At 35.6% G+C, this 22,538-nt stretch overlaps 1 protein-coding gene across 2 annotated transcripts in view; it reads left to right on the top strand.

Annotated features, from left to right (window-relative positions):
• LOC106870454 (beta-alanine-activating enzyme) overlaps nucleotides 1–21,632 on the top strand; it is a 116,265-nt gene extending 94,633 nt beyond the window's left edge. Inside the window, exons 12-16 of one of the 2 annotated variants that reach the window (XM_014916555.3) lie at nucleotides 4,675–4,826; nucleotides 8,224–8,387; nucleotides 15,766–15,891; nucleotides 17,517–17,648; nucleotides 20,393–21,632. In XM_014916555.3, coding sequence (XP_014772041.3) covers nucleotides 4,675–4,826; nucleotides 8,224–8,387; nucleotides 15,766–15,891; nucleotides 17,517–17,648; nucleotides 20,393–20,890 — 1,072 coding nt within the window. In that variant the 3' untranslated portion in view covers nucleotides 20,891–21,632. The remainder of the gene's footprint in view (nucleotides 1–4,674; nucleotides 4,827–8,223; nucleotides 8,388–15,765; nucleotides 15,892–17,516; nucleotides 17,649–20,392) is intronic. The other variant, XM_089365437.1, reaches the window with a different exon arrangement.
• The last annotated feature ends 906 nt before the right edge of the window (nucleotides 21,633–22,538 follow it).

The following is a 22,538-nucleotide window of genomic DNA, read 5'->3' as shown; positions in this document are numbered from 1 at the left end:
CACATGCCACTGGTATCAGCCACTTTGCCTCCATGAGGCCCAATGCTTGGAAGGTGCTTTTTAGGTGCCACAGGCATGAGTGCCAGTTATGTGATACCAGCATCAGCCATGACTACAATTTTGCTTTGGCTTGACGGGTCTTCTCAAGCATAGCACATTGCCAAAGGTCTTGGTCACTAGTTATTGCCTCGGTGAGGCCCAAAGTTTGAAAATCTATTTATTCAAGTATGTTTAAGCAACTGAAAAGAACAAATATATCTTTACAGCATTTTCCATTTCTATAGTGGATAATCCATATTGTAAGAGATATTGTACATTCAAAAGTAGCTAGTCTACTTTCACAGTTGGTTTGTATAGAAATATTTGTATAAACCAATCTATGTTTCAGTCTACTTATTGGCTTATATTTTATCTGTGCAAGGTCAGTAGCTTGACTAAATATAATACTGCATTTGGCTAGATACTCAGGTGTATCCAAATAGATTTATAAATATATAACTTCAAATTACTAAGATGCTTAAAATAGTTTTGGGATTAGAAACAACATTGTATATTTTTTAAAAATCTTAATTCTGAAAATCTTACTTCTGCAGAATTTGGCTCTGATTCTAAACTTGTATGAACTTGTTCACTTGATAAAATTCAAGGTAATTTTTGTAACTTGACAGAAAGCATCTAAATGAATTAAAGATAAATACGCATTATAGATTAAGAGTGTTGTAAACCAATGGACTTGTTCCAGTTCTCATTTCAGGACAGCTAATAAGTATATTTCTGACAATGAGGAACTGAGTACTTCTATTCATGCATGGATGTTTAACCCTTTCGTTACCGACCTGTCTGAAACTGGCTCTGCGTACAAATGTCTTGTTTTCATAAGTTTTCTAAATTAAAATCTTCCACCAAACCTTAGTCACAATTTATGTTCCTAACACTAGCTTAATGATAATGAAGTTATTTTACTAAGTTCTTTGTTATATTTAAAATTAATAGAAAGAAACACAGAGCATCTCAACAGAAATACAGTAATGACAGGGTTAAACAACTGAAAATGTAATCAAAATATACAAAGAAATGAACAACAATGCTTTAGAAGATGAATTGTTTGTTATTTTGGTGACACAATAAATTTCAATGAAATTTCAAAAATAAATTGTAAAGAAAAAACAAACTATTCAGGCAATTTTAGTGGTTGGTTTGGAATAAATGATCCATGCTACTGTAGTTGTATTTGTAACCAATGGTGTATAACATCTGACAGTCTGGTGGATACAGCAACATTAACTGACTTTGGGTACCTTCTTATAAACTCATAACAAACCAGTTTGACATTCAATCTATGACTTACAATCAAGAATCAAATCTGTCCTTTCAACAATTACTCCTTTATAAACTAAGTAAAGATGCATGGCTTAGTGGGTAGAGTATTCAGTTCACAATTGACAGGTTGTGAGTTCAATTCCTGGCAGTTCATTGTATCCTTGAGCAAGACACTTTATTTCACATTTCTCCAGTAGTGCCTGTATTTCAAAGGGCCGGTTTTGTCACATTCTGTGTCACACTGAATCTTGCTGAGAACTATGTTATGGGTACACATGTTTGTGGCGTGCTCAGCCACTTGCACATTAATTTCATGAGCAGGCTGTTCCGTTGGTTGGATCAACTGGAACCCACGTCATCGTAACTGATTGAGTGCCTTTTTCTTATATATATATATATATAAACTACATTATTTCCTGAGACCAGTTTTGTTTCCAGACATGAGTAAAAAAAGTATTTCTCATTGGATTTGTTACTACATGACATAAGCTTCTTTTAAGTTCTAATACTGTTCTACAACGACGTAAAGAATGTTATCATACTTCGCTTGATACTGTGTGGAATGGGCTCCCTGTTAACAGGTCACTTATAACAAATAAAGTGTTAGACATTTAAATTATGCAAATTAGTTCAGTAGCTGTAGTTCGTTGAAATTACTGGATTCATTGTGTATCTAAACGAATTCACAGCTTATTTCTCTGGGATTTGCCAAGTGATGTAGACACCTGACGAGGTGCCAATAATGATCGATAACCAGTAAAGGTTGTTCATCATTTTCTCAATCTGTGGAGAAGTGGTTAAATATGTTTGTACGTTTGCTACTTAGGTTTACATATAGAATAAGTAACCATGGAGATCGAGGAAACATCTAAAGTGTATATGACACTTGAACTGAAGCACCAGTTAATTTCTTTAATTACTTACTAGTCATTTCCCACCACCACCATACACACACACTCTATTTCTTTTGAATGTAGACTTATTTCATGATTTTTATTAATTGCCGGTATATCTAGGCTATAGAAATTTTGTGTGTGATTAAGATAAGACTTCTTCAACAGATAAATTATTTATCAAGGACACACTGTTTCATTTTTTCACTAATGATAAAAGCCTTTGTTAGTAGAATACCTGTAGCTAATGTAGAGGCTATAAAATATGGCAGGTGTGATGGTTTATGGTAGCAATAGTAATGTTCTTGAATGGGAATTGGTGATGATTGGATTATCAAAAATGAAATAGGCGTAGGAGTGGCTGTGTGGTAAGTAGCTTGCTTACCAACCACATGGTTCCGGGTTCAGTCCCACTACATGACACCTTGGGTAAGTGTCTTCTACTAAAGCCTTGTGAGTGGATTTGGTAGACGGAATCTGAAAGAAGCCCGTCGTATATATGTATATATATGTGTGTTTATGTTTGTGTCTGTGTTTGTCCCCCCAACATCGCTTGACAACCGATGCTGGTGTGTTTATGTCCCCGTAACTTAGCGGTTTAGCAAAAGAGACCGATAGAATAAGTACTAGGCTTCCAAAGAATAAGTCCTGGGGTCGGTTTGTTCGACTGAAGGCGGTGCTCCAGTATGGCCACAGACAAAATGACTGAAACAAGTAAAAGAGTAAAAGAGTAATGGTTAGTGGTGGTGACACCAGAGTTAGTAGTTATCATAGTAGCATCAGTGAAGAATAAAGATCGGTGTTCCTGGTACTTTTTCACAGTAGTGATGGCTGTAGTTGTGTAGAGGTAGTAGTGTAGTAGTGGCTGCAATGTTGTAGTGCACCTGAGCACTAAGACAAGATAGATAGAAGTATAAGTTCACATTGGTATTAAAAGATAAAAATAACAAAAACTTAGAGAGCTGAAACCACCTGCATTCAGTTGAATAATTACTCTCAATATGTCCCCCAAAAATGGAAATATCATGTATTGCCACATAAAAAGAAAATAAAAATTTACAGCTCATTTTTGAGCTGATACTCAATATTTTATTAACCGATACATAATATATTTCTATAAGGGTGTCTCTAAGTGGTCGTTTTGGTTTGGTAGAATTAGCAGCCAAATCTCCTTCAAAATCATATCTTGGTGTTTTAAAAAAAGAGGAAGTACATACATTAGGTAAGTACTCTCTGTCGAAAGGAAGAACAGGATGGTCATGGTTGGAATGCCTTTAATTAATTTGTCTATTCAATCAGTACTAATTTGAGGTTAAACAACAGCAACTCTTGATTTTTTTTTTTTTTTTGCCTCTGTGAGTGTAGGGGTATAGGTGGGGGCTGGGGGTATAAGAGAAATACTGAGAAAAAAAAGTTGAAAATGTGTCAAAATTTTTATATATGTATGTATTGTGTAATTAAAACAATTTAAACTTTTTAACATAGGTGGAAAATAATTTTATTCTATATGTTTATAGAAATATATATATTAGAAAAAATAATAATCAGGCACTCAGATGTCTGGATGGTTGTATATTTACAGATTTTTATTCATGTCACATGTTTTATAAGTTAACGCTTTCACCTAGTCTTGTAGGTTTATCAAATTTATATATATATATATATATATATATATATATGAAAAATGAAAATATAAAGATATGTTTCTGCAGATAAATGTTCTCATATCATAGTTCAACTGAAAATATATTGGTATATGTATTCTTAAGGTGAGTTTCACCTATAATTTATGTAAACTTATATAACAGAAAGCTGGAAGGAGAACAAGGAAAAATAAGGGGTCATATATTTGCTTCAAGTCTTTTGTATAGAAAAAGGTTTTGATATATACATCTTTGAGTTTTGCAATTAAAAGGGGTTTTTTCTTGTAGTATAGGAAAAATGTCATTTAAGAATACATACATACGTGCATACATACAGGCATACTTACATACATACATACACACACACACACATACATACATGCATACATACATACACACACACATACATACACACATACATACATACATACATACATACATACATACATACACACATACATACATACATACATACACACATACACACACATACATACATACATACACACATACACACACACATACATACATACATACATACATACATACATACATACATGCATACATACATTTATCAAGATGAATTTATCTCCATAAAAGCATTATCCATATCTGCTTCATTTCATCCATTTGATGGAATTTATTGAACTTTGTTTAATAAATTAAGTCTGATATTGATTATTTCTTTACACACACACACACACACACACACATGCATATATATGACACCAATTTATTTATAATAGATGAAAAATTATTATAATGCAATTTTTTTAGTATTTTGAGAACTTCAAGAAAATATTTTCTTTTAATTACAGCAACAAAGAGAAAATTATCATTGTTGGATCACACTCGCATAAAGTGAGTGCAGTTGTTGCCAGTTCTGGTCAGTTGTTGTGGGAAACCGTTCTAGCTGACCGTGTTGAAAGTTCGGCTTGTGTTTCATCATGTGGTCAACATATAGTAGTCGGTATGTAAACATGACTTAAAATTTGTGAAGATTTATTTTTCTCACTTAACTCATTAGCATTTAAACCAACCATATCCAGCTCTAATATTCTGTTTTATGTTCAAATCATCCCTATCTGGCCTCTCACACCTACCCTTCAATATCATTCTAAAAATAAACAATCACTTCATCAAGATTTCAAAAGTACAAGATAATCTTTTCTACTTTAGACACAATGCCTGAAATTTTGTGGGAGGGGGCCAGTCAATTAGCTCTACCCTAGTACATAACTGGTACTTAATTTATCGACCCTGAAAGATGAAAGGCAAAGTCAACCTTGGCGGAATTTGAACTCAGAACATAACGGCAGACAAAATACTGCTAAGCTTTTCACCCTGCATGCTAACATTTCTGTCAGTTACTGCCTTGCTAAAAGATAATATATAGGCACAGGGGTGGCTATGTAGTAAGTAGCTTGCTTACCAACCACATGGTTCCGGGTTCAGTCCCACTGCGTGGCACCTTGGGCAAGTGTCTTCTACTATAGCCTCGGGCCGACCAAAGCCTTGTGAGTGGATTTGGTAGACGGAAACTGAAAGAAGCCCATTGCATATATGTATATATATATATATATATGTATGTGATGTGTGTGTGTATGTTTGTGTGTCTGTGTTTGTCCTCCTAGCATTGCTTGACAACCGATGCTGGAAAATCAAAATTAGTCTCAGTAGAATTTATAATCAGTTCTGAATCAATTATTTCATTTCGTTACAACACTAAGTTACAGGACACAAATGCAGGCACTAGTTGTTTTTTTTTCTTGTTTTTCAAACACTGCTTATGCAAAGACAGACATTCATGTGCCAGCAAAGACAGTCTATGATACTCTACACAGAAAGGGTTGTCCTGATGGCACACCAAACCCAGAAAGTATTCTTATCTTTAAAAATAAAGAATTGTAGTTAGTAGAACATTTCAATGAAAGCAGGAACTGAATATAAGCATAATAGGGTATATATTGTTATGACAGGGACCAAAAGTTGTTCACCATTGTAGAGATCAGTTGATCAGCTGACCAGCATCTGTGAATGTTTCATCAAGAGTAGGAAAAAAGGTGAACACTTATTCTTTTATTCTTTTATTTGTTTCAGTCATTTGACTGTGGCCATGCTGGAGCACCGCCTTTAGTCGAGCAAATCAACCCCAGGACTTATTCTTTGTAAATTTAGTACTCATTATATCGGTCTCTTTTACTGAACCACTAAGTTACGGGGACGTAAACACACCAGCATCAGTTGTCAAGCGATGTTGGGGGAGGACAAACACAGACACGCAAATACACACATGCACACATGCACACACATACACCCACATACACACACACACACACACACACACACACACATACGACGGCCTTCTTTCAGTTTCCATTATATGTCTGTGCACACGTTTGAATGTGGTGTGTGCCAAAGGGTTTGCAAATCCAATGGGGGTCTTAAAAGACATGTTAGGATCCACAATGAGCAGAACTTACTTGCAGGTATTGGTAGTGCAAATCAGAGGTGCAATCTGTGTGGGTGTTTTTTCAAAACACTGTCTGGTTTAAAAAGCCACATCAGATGCCATGAAAGGGCTAAGGTGTAGGTGCAGGAGGTGTTCAAACTCTGTTTAAGGAGTAGACAACCACCATATATATATATATATATGCATACATCAACTACTTCAGGTAACCAGAAACCTCAAAGTTGCCTTGACTTAAATAAAACAGTCTCATCTCTTTGTTAGTGACTGGTTTGAATTCCGTAATGATAAAAGCTTTAAATAAATCAAAAAGGAACATACATGCATACATGCATACATGCATACATGTATGTATGTACATACAAACATACACACCACATGTGCATGTGCATGTGCATGCATACATACATACATATTATCATCATCATTATTTGCCATCCATGCAGACATGAGTTGAACAGTTTAACATACACATACGCACCACACAAACACACATATATACATGTACATATGCACACATACATGTATGCTCATACACACCATATGTACATACATACATGCATACATACATATACATACATACAAACATACATGTATATACACACACACATTCACACCATACAATAACACATACATACCACACATACATACATGTCCATACACATACATGCATGCACACACACACACAAACACACACACACACACACAAACACACATACACATACACATATGTAATCAAAATTTAGCTTAAGTGATGATTACATTTAGATGCACAGCTGTTGATTCAAGAATTATTTCAATTAATTTCACTCATCATCATCGTCATCATCATCATCATCGTCATCATCATCATCTCCACTTGATGGTATTAAGGTAGATTAATATCATCGTTGCCTAATAAGCCAATGAACGATGAAACCAGGAGTCGAAATGTGATGAACGACTAATCCAGCTTTTGGATAGAATTATTAAAATTTACATTTTTATATAAACTTCTCTAATGTTCAAAATTACTTTACTCGATATTACATGTGCGTTTGTGTGTGTGTGTGTGTGTGTACGTATGTATTTATGTATATATACATATGTGTGTGAATGTGTGTGTTTATGTATATATACATATGTGTGTATGTATATATATATATATATATATATATTATCATCATTTATTGTCCATTTTCCATGCTGGCATGGGTTGGACGGTTTGACAGGGAACTAGTGAGTTGAAAGGCTGTGTTGTTGAGCTCCATTTTCTATGGCATGGTTTCTACAGCTGGATGCCCCTCCTAATGCCAACTACTTTACAGAGTATATTGGGTGCTTTTTCATGCCACTGGCACTAGTGAGGTTGCCATATAACTTGCAGGACTGAAAAGAGCTGAGAAAGAGAAGAACAAAAGGGAGCAAAAATTCTCACTTCTAGGAAGTATTTGGGAGTGTGTGTGTGTGTGCGCATGTATTTATGTAAATATATGCATGCATACATATATATATGTGTCCTTGTGTGTGTATGCCCGTGACATGTGTAAGGATTTTCAAGCGAGTTCGTTGCCAATGCCCCTGGACTGGCTCTTGTGCGGGTGGCACATAAAAGACACCATTTTGAGCGTGGTCGTTGCCAGTACCCACCTAACTGGCCTTCGTGCCGGTGGCACGTAAAAGCACCCACTACACTCTTGGAGTGGTTGGTGTTAGGAAGGGCATCCAGCTGTAGAAACTCTGCCAAATCAGATTGGAGCCTGGTGTAGCCATCTGGTTCACCAGTCCTCAGTCAAATCGTCCAACCCATGCTAGCATGGAAAGCGGACGTTAAACGATGATGATGATGATGTATGTATGTCTATATGTATGTATGTATGCATACACATTATATTTCAGTGTTAATGTTTCATTACAGGCTGCTATGATGGTTGCGTTTATGTATTACAAACAGCAACTGGTGACATAGTATGGACATTTTCAACAAGTGACATTGTGAAAAGTTCACCCGTTGTCGACCCTGTGACTTCTTATGTCTGGTTTGGTTCCCACGATAGAAATATATACTCTCTTGATATCCAGGTAAACAAAACTCCAGATGGATTCTTTATTACTTAACACCATTATTTTACATATTGATACATCAATGCTGTTTCCATTGTGTGTATGCTTTTGCCTTGGGTGTTTCCTTGTTGTGTTGTGATTGTCAAGAAGAGGAAAGCTTAGTGACAAAGAAGCAAACCACAGGTCTCATATCCTGAATACTCATTCTTTAATCAAATGTACAGGGTGCGATGGGTAAATTGTCACCATTTTATATTTTTAATTTCGCACATGTGCATTGTTTTTGATTTTGTCAACTACACAGTATAGTAGGGTCTGTGGGGCACCATCTGTGAGAAAAACAGCACCATGATGCAATTCACTCCGCCACAGATTTGGAAATGACATGCTGTACTGCTTAGCTTGCACACCAGAAATTCCGATATGAATATTTCAGAGTGTTTTGGTGTCAATCTGAGGACAGTGCAGAGGATTCGGAAAGAGTTAGATGGGTTTAATGGTGTTTACGAAGGTACGGCAGCTCAGAAAACTCACTGTGATCATTCTGCATGTACCGAGAGTGATAAAAATCAAACATCCAGTCAACACCATGGTGTTTGGAGTGATCACTAGTGATGGCAACATTATGCCTCCATCCATCTTCACCTTTACACCAAATAAACAGCAACGTGTTATATTAAAAGTGAGTGAAACAGGGTTGAATTAATGAGATACTGCTTGTAAAATTACAAAACCAGTTAATATAACCAAATACGCAACAAAAACCCCAACATTCCAAGTGTAAACATTTATATACAAACCATAATATAAACCACAACAAATGTATATCGGGTTGTCCCATGAATAATGCGACTTATTTTTTTTATACTTTTATTTTTCAAAATTAAGATAAATAAACTTCTTTTTTAATCTAAAATGTACTTTCCTTCATTTTCTACAATGTTCTTCCATCTATCTGGTGGACTTGCAAGGCTCCTCTTCCAAAATTCATTTGTCTGGGATGAAAAAATACTCCTCTACTACTGTTCTGACTTCGTCTACAGAATTCATATTTTCTCCGTCCAAATTATTTTGAAGACTGCGGATTAAATGATAATCAGATGGGGCAATGTCTGGTGAATATGGTGGGTGGGTTATCGTTTCCCCATTCAAGCTGCTCCAGTTTTTGGAATGTCATCCTCGCTGTATGTGGCTCATCATTATCCTGATGGAAGACCACCTTTCATCTTGAAACCAAAGATGGTCGTTTTCCTTCTAGCACTGACTTGAATGAATGATTGAATGGCCAAATCCAAGTTTCTCTGCTAGTTCCTCAACAATTATGATAGAATTTTGTTCCACCAGGGTCTGCAGGACCTTGTCGAGCTCTACAGATCTTCCAGGCTTGTCTTCTAGGCTGTAGTTTCTAGCTCGGAATTTCTGGAATCACCATTGACACTGGCTTACACTTGTCTGATCCCCATATACTGTATCAATATTCTTCGCACTTTCCATTGTGTTGTTACCTTTATTGAACTCATAAAGCAAAATATGCCGAATATGCCCCTTTGTCACTTCCATTATAGCTTTGAAAAATCGAACTGTACTCTTCAAAACTTACATTAAGAGTAAGAACAAGGTAAAATTACTACCTGCTTTCATGGCAAGTTGATGCAGGTAGTTTATCTTGTCTCCCTCTGGCTTTTAGTTCATGGAATTGAAAAAAACTGCATTATTTATGGGATGACCCAACGTATATAAACAAATAAAAAAAATAAAAGAAGCTTCATTTGCATGAATATACCAAAGTACTTAACCATAATTTACATCTCACAGAATATGAATTACAGAATCAAATGAATATTCAATACATGAAGTATAACATACAGCAAGAAAAACTCCGCCTCAAAAACTGAATAATTAAACATAACCTCAGTGCGGCAGAGTAGGATCCTCAAACCAGTATGGTCTCAAGCTGAAATTCCTGGCCTCCACATCAGACCATGGTCGATGGTGAGAACATGCTGAGGCCCTTGTCCTGCAGTGGACAGAAAATAGGCAATCCTAGTCATTGGTATTTTACTGGTGTTTCTTGGATTCTCTCTCTCTCATATGTACATACATACACACTGAATCACATATATGAATTTAAGTGGTGTATCTTTTATCTTTTATCTTTTGCTTCTTTCAGTCATTAGATTGTGGCCATGCTGGGGTACCACCTTGAAGAATATTTAGTCAAATGAATTGACCCCAGTACTTACTGTTTTTAAAAACCTGGTACTTATTTCATCAGTCTCTTTTGCCAAACTGCTAAGCTATGGAGATGTGAACATGCCAACACTGGTTGTCAAGTAGTGGTGGGGAACAAACAAACACACACACACACACACAATGGGCTTCTTTCAGTTTCTTATTTCTTTATTGTCCCCAGGGGGCTAAACATAGAGGGGACAAACAAGGACAGACAAAGAGATTAAGTCGATTACATCGACCCCAGTTTCTGTCTACCAAATCCACTCACAAAGGCTTTGGTCGGCCTGAGGCTATAGTAGAAGACACTTGCCCAAGATGCCACACAGTGGGACTGAATCCAGAACCATGGGGTTGGTAAGCAAACTTCTTATTTCTTTACTGCCCACAAGGGGCTACACAGAGAGGGGTCAAGCAAGGACAGACAAACAGATTAAGTCAATTATATCGATCCCAGTGCGTAACTGGTACTTAATTTATCAACCCCAAAAGGATGAAAGGCAAAGTCAACCTCGGCGAAATTTGAACTCAGAACGTAGTGGCAGATGAAATACCGCTAAGCATTTCGTCCAGCGTGCTAACGTTTCTGCCAGCTCGATGCCTTCTTACCACACAGCCATGCCTGCCCCTATATGTATGCATATATTTTTTTTATATCAGTTGTTTAGTCCCAGGAAAGTGTGAAGTTTATGACCATTACCATCTCTTGTCAGATTATATCTGTTGATAAGATAAAGGCTGTCACCTGACTGTGAATGGGTCATTGTCAATTAACCAAGCGGTGTCCCTTTTCTTTATTATTTCCTTTATTATTATGCAGTAAGTTCTAGATGCTGTAAGAAACGGTTTTCTATGATGGAAGTCTTACTCGTGGAAGGCCAGCAACAGATTGGGATTAAAGTATTTTCTGACCCTGAAATGGAATTCTGGTGTAATTCTTGACAATGTTATATGTGTGATAGGACAAACATGAGAGATCTTTTATCTTTTACTTGTTTCCATCATTAGACTGTGGCCATGCTGGGGCACCACCTTGAAGGGCTTTTAGTTAAATGAATCTTTTCAAGCCCAGTACTCATGTTATGTCTCTTTTGCTAAACCATTAAATTACAAGGATTTAAACAAACCAACCACGGTTATCAAGCAATGACAGGGGACAAACACAAGTACAAAAACACACATATAAATGCATGCACACACACACACACACACACACACACACACACACATACATATACACACATACACGCATCCATATATATGATGGACCTCTTTCAGTTTCCATCTACCAAATCTACTCACAAAGCACTGGTCAGACCAGCGGTACAGTAGAAGACACTTACCCAAGGTGCCATACAGTGGAACTGAACCTGGAATCATGTGGGTGGAAATAAACTTCTTACCACAGAGCCACACCTAGACCTACATGATAATCAGAGATTTTTAGCAAGTTGAAAATTTTTAGTTATTTGCTGTTTATTTGATGTAAAGGTGAAGAATTGCAAAACTTTCCTTCATACTGTATTTATCATGCCTTGGTATTGTTGATCAAGACTATTGGTTATTATATCCACATTGAGGATGTTTTGAAGGTGATAAGTCATAAAAACAGCATATGTCTGATGTGGATTTGTGGGCTGTGTTGATAAAGATGGTGTAGCATGTTAACTGGGACTGACAGTTGGTTATAATCTGCATAACTGTATGCACATATGATTAGGAATAATGGTGAGGAGGTTGGTACTGAACACGAGGAAGAGGAGAGGGTGGAAGATATGAGCTTTGGGTTCCAGAGTTAATAAAATGCAGATCAAAATAGCCATGTCAGCACATACTACAATGGAGTTATCACATACGAAATTTTTCAAATTTCCAATGCAATATTCATGAGTTTTAGGAACCAGAAGAATATTACATAGTGCTGGTTCTAAAGAAATGGTACTGTTGCCATTGAAAGACCCATATGATAATTGAGCTGTTTTGTTTAGGACTGTTTCACCTTTGGTAGCATAGTGAGTAATAAACACTATCATGACCAGCTGTTGGTAGTTTTGTTGTTTTTTTTTCATTGGGGAAGGTAAACTTAGAAACAGAGATTTCAAGAGATGTTTGTTGAGTTTGCACTCCATAGAATTGGAAACAAAATAAACAGCAAATAGGATATTTCATCTGCAGGTTAGGCAATTTGTGGAAATGGTGGAAGTGGGTAGATTCTGTTATTTGAGAGGTCTGAGAGCTTACAGGTAATGTAATTCATGAAAACGTTCTTTACTGTTCTGATGAATATGATGGGTTGCAAAACAAGATGAAAATCTTTGTTATTAACAACGTAGTGGGAGAACTTAGTGATTGGGAAGGCAGATTCAGAATGAAGTTGGAATATACCTAAGAATAGACAGCTGAGAAAGAATAGAGTTATGGTATAAGGGATTTAGGACTTAAACGGAATAAGTGGCATTAGTTGCTTTGACTGTTATATGGCATTAGGTATTTGTTTAACCCTGTCAATACCAACCCAGCAGAAACCACCTCGGGCTCTGTAGTACAAATGCCTCATTTTCAAAAGTTCCAAATTAAACCAAACCTTAGTCACAATTTATATTCCTAACACTAGCTTAATGATAACTAAGATATTTTACTAAATTCTTTGTTATATTTAAAATTAATTGAAAGAAACACAGAGCATCTCAACAGAAATATGGTAACAAAAGGGTTAAAATATATAATAGAGAAACAATTCTTAACCCTTTCATTACCAACCTGGCTGAAACCACCTCTGGTTCTGTAGTACAAATGTCTTGTTTTCAAAAGTTCTGAATTAAAATCTTCCACCAAACCTTAGTCACAATTAATGTTCCTAACACTAGCTTAATGATAACTAAGTTATTTTACTAAATTCTTTGTTATATTTAAACTTAATTGAAAGAAACACAGAACATCTCAACAGAAATATGATAACAAAATGGTTAAAATATATAATAGAGAAACAATTCTTAACCCTTTCATTACCAACCTGGCTGAAACTGCCTCTGGCTCTGTAGTACAAATGTCTTGTTTTCAAAATTGTTTGTTATATTCAAAATTAATTAAAAGAAATACAGAGCATCTCAACAGAAATATGGTAACGAAAAGGTTTTAAAGACTTAGTTTAAACTCCATGCCCATGACTTCATATGCCGATGGCGAAAAACTCTCAAGAAAGCTGAACAGCAGAAAGTCTTCAGAGAAGAAACCCCACTCATGCCCTTAATTTCTCAAACTTTAAGGGGGCCAGGCTACATCCAGGTCATGACCCCTGGGTGCCCTTCTGCTGACACTTTTTAGCCACTTGGATATCAGAGATTCACACTTTTCACTTCAATATTCTCCAGTTTATTGTATAGGACACAGTTGGGTAGTCCGGGCATGTTGAATATTCTCCATTGTCCAGTCTGATTCTGTCTACTGCAGGTTCTGTGTTAGCAAAAGGTTGTGGTAGTTTCATTGAGGGACTGAAAGGTACAGATATTAAGAATAGGAGTGGGAAAATTGTAAAACAGATTGTTTAAAACTTGTGTGTTTGTGTGCGTATGTATACATATGTGTGTGTTTGTGTATGTTTATAGAACTTGAACTTATGTGAATAGATATTTTGTGCCTGTCCATATATATATATATATATATGTCATCATCATCATCATCATATATATATATATATATATATATATATATATATATATTGTTTAAAGGATCATGGGTAAGGCCAAAACAATGCGAAGTAAATGGAAGGTAAATCACAAGAAAACAAATATGTGAATTAATGCAGACTTACCTTGTGTTCAATATTTCGGGGTTATGAACCCATTTTCAAGAAATTGACGAATGTTGCTGATGTCCATTTGTGTGAGTGTGTGTAAAGTGGCATGTCCATTCCACACAAGCTCACACATGCACATCGACAACATTCGTCAATTTTTTGAAAATGGGGTCATAACCCTGAAATATTGAATACAAGGTAAGTCTACATTAATTTACATATTTGTTTTCTTGTGATTTACCTTGCATTTACTTCGCATTGTTTTGGCCTTACCCATGATCCTTTATACAATATATTCTATACAGTGCTTCATACTAATTATTCCCTAAATATAATGTTGTTGTTTTTGTTATTATTAAACAACCTTAGTCTACTTTGATTGAACTGGTTAGTTGAATACTTGAAAATAGCCTTGATATGTCATGCTTCTGTCTGATCTGAAACGACACTGCATTGTGTGATGCTGGTGGGTCAGTATATATACATTGAAAAATCAGGACAGATATAACAATGATATTTGCTCTACAAAATCATACCTTTCTATGTGTTGAATGTCATTATCAGAAACAGCATTCTTTGCTTATACCCTGACCTAAACAGCTACCAACATCCAACTCGATGAAGCAAAATAGATTTCATTTAATCTAATCATATTATATTGTGTATGATATTAAAAAGAAACATAATGCTACAATGTTGAGTGACTGAAAATTAATTTCAAATGGGTAAAATTCATAAAAAAGTATGCCAGAGTGACTCTAAATAGAGCAAAATATTATTATGTAGGTCATTACATTTTTACAATTAACTGACCAAATTGTTAACAGTTAGGAATGAGATATCAAAATAACCACATGGTTGATAGTACAATATTACCATATTTACCTGGCTGATAGAACAGCTGTACTATGTCTATCTCGCTGATAGAACAGCTGCTTTATATTTCATCTGGTTGATGAACAACAACACCATATTGAGAGAACAGTACTATCATATTTACTGATAGAACAGCTATGCAATATTTATCTGGCTGATAGAACAACTGTTCTATATTTACCTGGCTGATAGAATAGCTGTACTATATTTTATCTGGTTGATAGAACAGTTGTGTTGTATGTATCTGCTATACTGTATGTGACTGATAGAATAGCTGTACTATATTTTAGCTGGTTGATAGAACAGCAGCACTAGATCTTTGTGACTGATAGAACAGTTCTGCTATATCTTATGTGATTGATGAACAACAGTACTAAACTGAAAGAACAGTACTATCATATTTATTTGGTTCATAAAATAACTGTACTATATTTTAACATCTACTGTTACAAAATTGTTTTCAAAACTTATATATTTTGTATTTAATTTTAGAAGAAAGTCTGCATTTTGAAACGAAACTTACAAAGTGGGGGTATATTTTCATCCCCAACTATTTCTCTTAATCCTCATATTGTATTCGTATCAACTCTGGATGGATGTCTTTTTGCCTTAAACCCAGTAAGTATGTTTTATTTGATTTCCCCGTTTACTATACTACTAAAAGAAAAAAAAAATTAGTGTTCAGCCATGCTTTATCACGATGATGATAAGAATGTCAGCTGATTTGAAGTATTGCTGTGATAGTTATTATATTATTGTACAGATTTCAAATTCAAGGCATTATACAGCTTGTTGCTATGCTTATGTAGGTCACTATAGGCTTAGAAATTATGAAAAGCAAAAAAATGTCCAGATTGGTTGCTCATTACAAATTCATTCAAATTTTCTAACTAAACTTGCAGAAATAGATTTTTAACTAAATAAAAACATTGTCTTTGAGATTTATATATACAAATATCATCATCATCATTTATTACCCGTTTTCCATGCAGGCATGGGTTGGATGGCTTGACAGGATCTGGCAAGCCAGAAGATTGTATGAAGTTCCACTGCTTATTATATATGTGTGTGTGTGTGTGTGTGTGTGTGTGTGTGTTAAAAGCATCATTTAAATACTGAGATATTTGTTTTGCTAGTGTTATATTTCTTAAAATAGCACCTATTAATATTTTTGTAAATTTTTGTAACATGTTAATTAATTGTCTCTATTAGAGTATGAAGACAAATTGTAAAGTGGTAGGTATCAGTTATCTCAACCGGCACTTAGAATCTGTGTTGCTGTTGTAATAATATCAGAACACTTACTCAGCAGTAGCTGAATTCTTCATGTATCACATGCTCATTGAGTTATTTCTCTTGCATTTGTTTAGACGTCTGTGTGTCTCTGTGTTACATAATAATCCTACTTTATGACATGCTTTCTCTTATTCATATGCATTTACATCATCATTAAAAAAATGTGTGTACTCTGATTTGTACCATCAAATTCTTGGTTGTGGTGGAGATGTTAGACATGTAAACAAAAATAAGAAACAAAATAAAAAAAACAATTTTAATATAGACCTCATACAGTAGCTACTTATGATAACAACTATGTAATTGTATATAGGCATACCTACACAGGTGCAACCACTGGCTAAGTGATATCAAACGAATTACCAGGTGTGATTTGTGTATGTGATAATACACTGATGAATGGGCTGGATAAATAAATTAATGAAATTATTATGTATCTCCTCTATAATATGACACCTCTTCTTGTCCCTGTATAATTCTTTATCCTGTCAGTACCTGGTATAAAACCGTCCCCTTCCTTACACCCCTTTCACACACACACACACACACACACACACACACGCATGCACTTAGTTTTGGGGGCTTTTATCTCTCCTGTTCTTTTTCTGTCTTGCAACTTACTCCAGCAACCTCACTAGTGCTTGTGGCACAACAAAAATAATAATGCACCCAATACACTCTCTAAGGTGGTAAGCATTAGGAAAGGCATCCATCCATTCACCAATAGTCTGCCAAAGCAAATTATTGGTGCATGAAGCAGTTCTGCGGCTTAGCAGAGCCTGTCAAACTGTCCAACCCATATCAGCATGGAAAACGGATGTTAAATGGTGATGAAGGTGATGATGATGACAATGAAAGCAACAACAACAACAACAATGATGAATTTAGATTACAGATACAGAACAATATATAAATGATTTAATTTCATTGCATTTTCTCTCTTTTAGTTTGATGGTGCCATCCAATGGCAATACACCTTCCACAAACCTCTCTTTACTTCCCCATGTCTAACCAGCAAAGGAGTCTTGATTGGCTGTGTTAATGAAAGTTTATATCACATAAATAACGAAGGCTCTTTGGTAAGGATTACTGTTTTTATGTTTCAACAGTCACTTTTATGAATGTCATAATTACATATGTTGGACAAGAAGTTATTATGACCTGATGATCATTTCACTGTTAGGCCAAACACTGCCAACAGTTAATCCTAACTATAAAAATACAATGCTGCTTACCTCAATCAATCTGTTTGAACTAGATTCACTCTCCAGCTTCACTTAGTAAGTTTAGCTATAAAACAAGCACAACTTGCCTGAAACAATTTAATAATTGATATTGTAAAAGAATAAGGTATACCTTAATTTATGTCACTTTGAGCTACATTTTTTTTTTTTGGTTTTACATTGTGTTCTTAAAGAAATTAATGGAAAAAAAAAAAACTTTGACTTTGGTTGATGTGTCCAATTTTATGTCAGTCTCAACAACCATATTTAAAAGCATAATATTAAAAAAAAAACAGTTAAAAACCAATACTGATGTGGAAAATCAAATAAAATACATGTGAATATATATACAAATCATTTATTAAAACAGATGTAAGGTAATAAAATTTTTAAAAGGTTTTTTTCATGTTATGTCATTTCCAAGTTAAGTTGCATGTCTTGGGACTAATTACTAGTATAAGTTGAGGTATGTGTGTATTGGACTATAAAAATAACTGCTCCAACAATTCTTGTGTCAAATATTTAAATTTGAAGTTATGCTCAGTGGTCACATGTGAAAACAGTTGACAACTCACCAATAATTTAGTGAAGATATTGGGCTACTGTTAAAGATGAGGCATGAAAGTATTTTAATGATTTACAGAAACTGTAAAAGAGAAGCAAAAATGGCAGTTTCTTATCTAATAAATACCTGAGAGAATGTCTCACATAGACATGCTGTGCTTAAAAGTACAAAATATATGGGGAGGAGGCAAAAATTGTCTTACAGTGGCTGATGAGACTGCAAGATGCATTTCAGCCACATTAGGCTTTGTTAGTAGTGTTTACTTACTGCCAACCACATTCTAAAAAGAAATATGTATTCACCGATAAGTATAAAAACAGTGAATAAACATTCACTGATGTTGCAGATAGCCATCTTATAAGCAACAGAATAAATATCTTATATGTAACAGAAGCAGTATTAGATTAAAATAGCCATTTGTGTATCATATTTAATGTTATTCATTATGATAAGCAAATTTACTGCGATACTCCAGAAATGATATCTTAAATGAATGTGCTGGGTTTAAATACATCAGTGAATGTTTATTCATTGTTTCCCTATTTTGGTGATGATGGATTTCATCTTAGCATGTAGTTGGCTCTAAGTACATGCTAATGACAAAACACAGATAGGCAGAAATGCATCTAGCATTCTCATTGGCGACTGCTAGGATAACTTTCATCTCCCTCTGATATATAAATTGCGTCTTTAAACACAGTACAACCTTAAGAGATGTTATGTGAGGGCAAATACTGCAGTAAATTTACCTTTTATGAGATATTGACATTAAGTATGATACACAAATGACTATTTTAATCTTAAATTGCTTCTGTTCCATATAACGAACTTACAAATACATATATATATATAAATGTCAGTGTTCCATGCTGGTATGCATTAGACTGTTTGGCAAGTTCCAACAGGCCAAGGGACCATATCATGCTCCAATGTCCACTTGAACATCATTTTTGTACCTGGATGACCTTTCTAACTCCACCCACTTTACAGCTTGTGCTGGGTACTTTATTTTTCATTGCACCAGCACTAATGAGACTACCATGCAGTAGCCTGCAAGACCAAGATTCCCTTTGATTGAGTGGAGCTACAGCTGAGAGGAAGGCAGCTTTATGCTAGATGTGGGGTTAAAGTATGACAGAAGGGGCCTATATCCAGGCAATGCAACCTCACAGGCGCATGAGGAAAGAGAAAAAGTCCTCAATGCCCACATGATGATGTGGACAATTGTTCTTAGACCCCAGAAGCGCACAGCCAACAACTTCCAAGCCTGGAACAATGATATCCCGACGCTGTATGGGCTCCGTAAGGACCACAAAGTAACAACTAATCCTGTAGTGGGACCACCAACTAACCCCACTATACTATGTAGTCAACAAAATCAAAAACAAACAATGCATGAAATTAAAAATATAAAATGGTAACAATTTACCCATCGCACCCTGTATATATATATATATATATATATATATATATATATATATATATATAAACTGTACACTTTGATTTATATATATATATATATATATATATAGGGTTGGGCAAAAGTCACCTGACAGTAAATCAAAATTCCATAAATACTTAATATTCAATTTTATTTATTCGTTCCAATTAGAATGTTTAATAATTGAATGTTGTGAGTTCAAATCAGTTTTTTTTTTTTTTCAACATTTGTCTATTCATTAGCAAAGTTGTCGTCGTCGTCGTTTAACGTCCGCTTTCCATGCTAGCATGGGTTGGACGATTTGACTGAGGACTGGTGAAACCAGATGGCTACACCAGGCTCCAATCTGATTTGGCAGAGGTTCTACAGCTGGATGCCCTTCCTAACGCCAACCACTCAGAGAGTGTAGTGGGTGCTTTTACGTGTCACCGGCATGAAGGCCAGTCAGGCGGTACTGGCAACGGCCACGCTCATATAAAAAATAATTTTTTGTTTTAATCTTGGAATTCAACAGCTTTGATTTACTGTCAGGTGACTTTTGGCCAACCTTGTATATAGTGGAATAAATATTTACTTTTGAATTATTATTTTCAGATATGGGAAAGAAATACTGGAGGTGCAATTTTTTCCTCTCCAATTTGTATTCCACCTTCCAAAAACGATGGCCAAGAAATTATCATATGTGGATCACATAGTCATTATGTGTTTTGTTTTACAATTGATGGAGAACTTTGTTGGAAAACAAATGTACATTCTAGAATCTATGCAAGACCCTCAATCCTGAAGAATCTACATTTATTAACTTTTAATTCTAAGAAGCCTTTGAATTTACCTGTAAAAAGACATTATCAATCATCAGTTCTTAGTGATGAAAATAATGAAAAGTCACAGAAATTAAATACCTGTAGTGAGGATTTTAGTACTATCTTCTCAACTGATGGTAATTTGCATATTATTTGCATATCATGTGGTTGTGTATTGGGTGATTTCACTTTACCAGGAGAAGTGTTTTCTTCACCTCTTATTCTAGAGACAAACATTATTGTTGGATGCCGAGATGACTGTATTTATTGCTTAACAGTTACTGAATAATAGTTTACCCCTCAACAAAAAAATGAAATTGTAAATATATGTATATGTATATGTATATATATATATGTTTGTATTGTTAATAAAGTTTACCTCTTTTTGTTTGGAATGTTTTCTCTCACAATTTTCTGTTTTAGTTTTTTCTTTTTTTTAAAGTTGTTCTTGTTATTGTTACTACTACTACTGTGGAGGCGCAATGGCCCAGTGGTCAGAGCAGCGGACTCATGGTCATAGGATCGCGGTTTCGATTCCCTGACCGGGCATTGTGAGTGTTTATTGAGCGAACACACCTAAAGCTCCACAAGGCTCCTGCAGGGGATGGTGGCGAACCCTGCTGTACTCTTTCACCACAACTTTCTCTCACTCTTACTTCCTGTTTCTGTTGTGCCTGTATTTCAAAGGGTCAGCCTTGTCACACTGTGTCACGCTGAATATCCCTGTGAACTACGTTAAGAGTACACGTGTCTGTGGAGTGCTCAGCTACTTGCACGTTAATTTCACGAGCAGGCTGTTCCGTTGATCGGATCAACTGGAACCCTCGACGTTGTAAGTGACGGAGTGCCAACAACAACAACTACTACTACTATGACTACTACTTCTACTGATGATGGCAGCGGCGACAGCAGCAGCAGTAGTAGTAGTAGTAGTAGTAGTAGTAGTATGTGGCATGTTGTTTTCAAAACAGAACAAATAATCTGTTTCATCAAATTATAGCTACATATTCAAGAAAGAAAACTAAATAAAAGAATCACACAAATTGGAAATAAAATACACTGCATTCTGCCTTTGAATATATCTATATACAAGTTTCTGCGTCTGGATACTGGCCTGAAGAAGTGAGTCCTCGCTCCCATCAATATATATACAACTGACCCTTTAGCATTCAGTTTAGTTTGTCAAAAGTAATGCTTATTAAGTCACTTTATTTTAACTTAATCGCACATTATCTCATAACTCTTTTACTTGTTTCAGTCCTTTGACTGCGGCCATGCTGGAGCACCGCCTTTAGTTAAGCAAAAGGACTTATTCTTTGTAAGCCTAGTACTTATTCTATCGGTCTCTTTTGCCGAACTGCTAAGTTATGGGTACGTAAACACACCAGCATCGGTTGTCAAGTGATGTTGGGGGGACAAACACAGACACACATACATATATATATATACGACAGGCTTCTTTCAGTTTCCGTCTACCAAATCCACTCACAAGGCTTTGGTTGGCCCAAGGCTATAGTAGAAGGCACTTGCCCAAGGTGCCACGCAGTGGGACTGAACCCAGAACCATGTGGTTTGTAAGCAAGCTACTTACCACACAGCCACTCCTACACCTTCAAGATTTTTATGATCTGATTGCTTATGTTTGATATAGCATTGTAGGGTAGATGTGAGAGTTTAAATCTCAGTTTGAACATAAAACTTATAAAATATTTGGGCTGGATATGGATGGTTTAAATACTAAGAGAGTTAAATCATATCTTTGCCTTCTAATCCTAAAGAAACCTATTCTTCTTCAGGTCTAACCATAACCAATTCCTTAAAAAAAAGGCGCAGGAGTGGCTGTGTGTTAAGTAGCTTGCTTACCAACCACATGGTTCGGTTCATTTCCACTGTGTGGCACCTTGGGCAAGTGTCTTCTACTATAGCCTCAGGCCAAC

Source organism: Octopus bimaculoides, chromosome Z, assembly GCF_046866305.1.
Source record: "Octopus bimaculoides isolate indiv1 chromosome Z, ASM4686630v1, whole genome shotgun sequence".
Lineage (NCBI taxonomy): Eukaryota > Metazoa > Mollusca > Cephalopoda > Octopoda > Octopodidae > Octopus > Octopus bimaculoides.
Note: the sequence above shows the minus strand (reverse complement) of the source record. Positions and strands in the feature narration are given on the sequence as shown.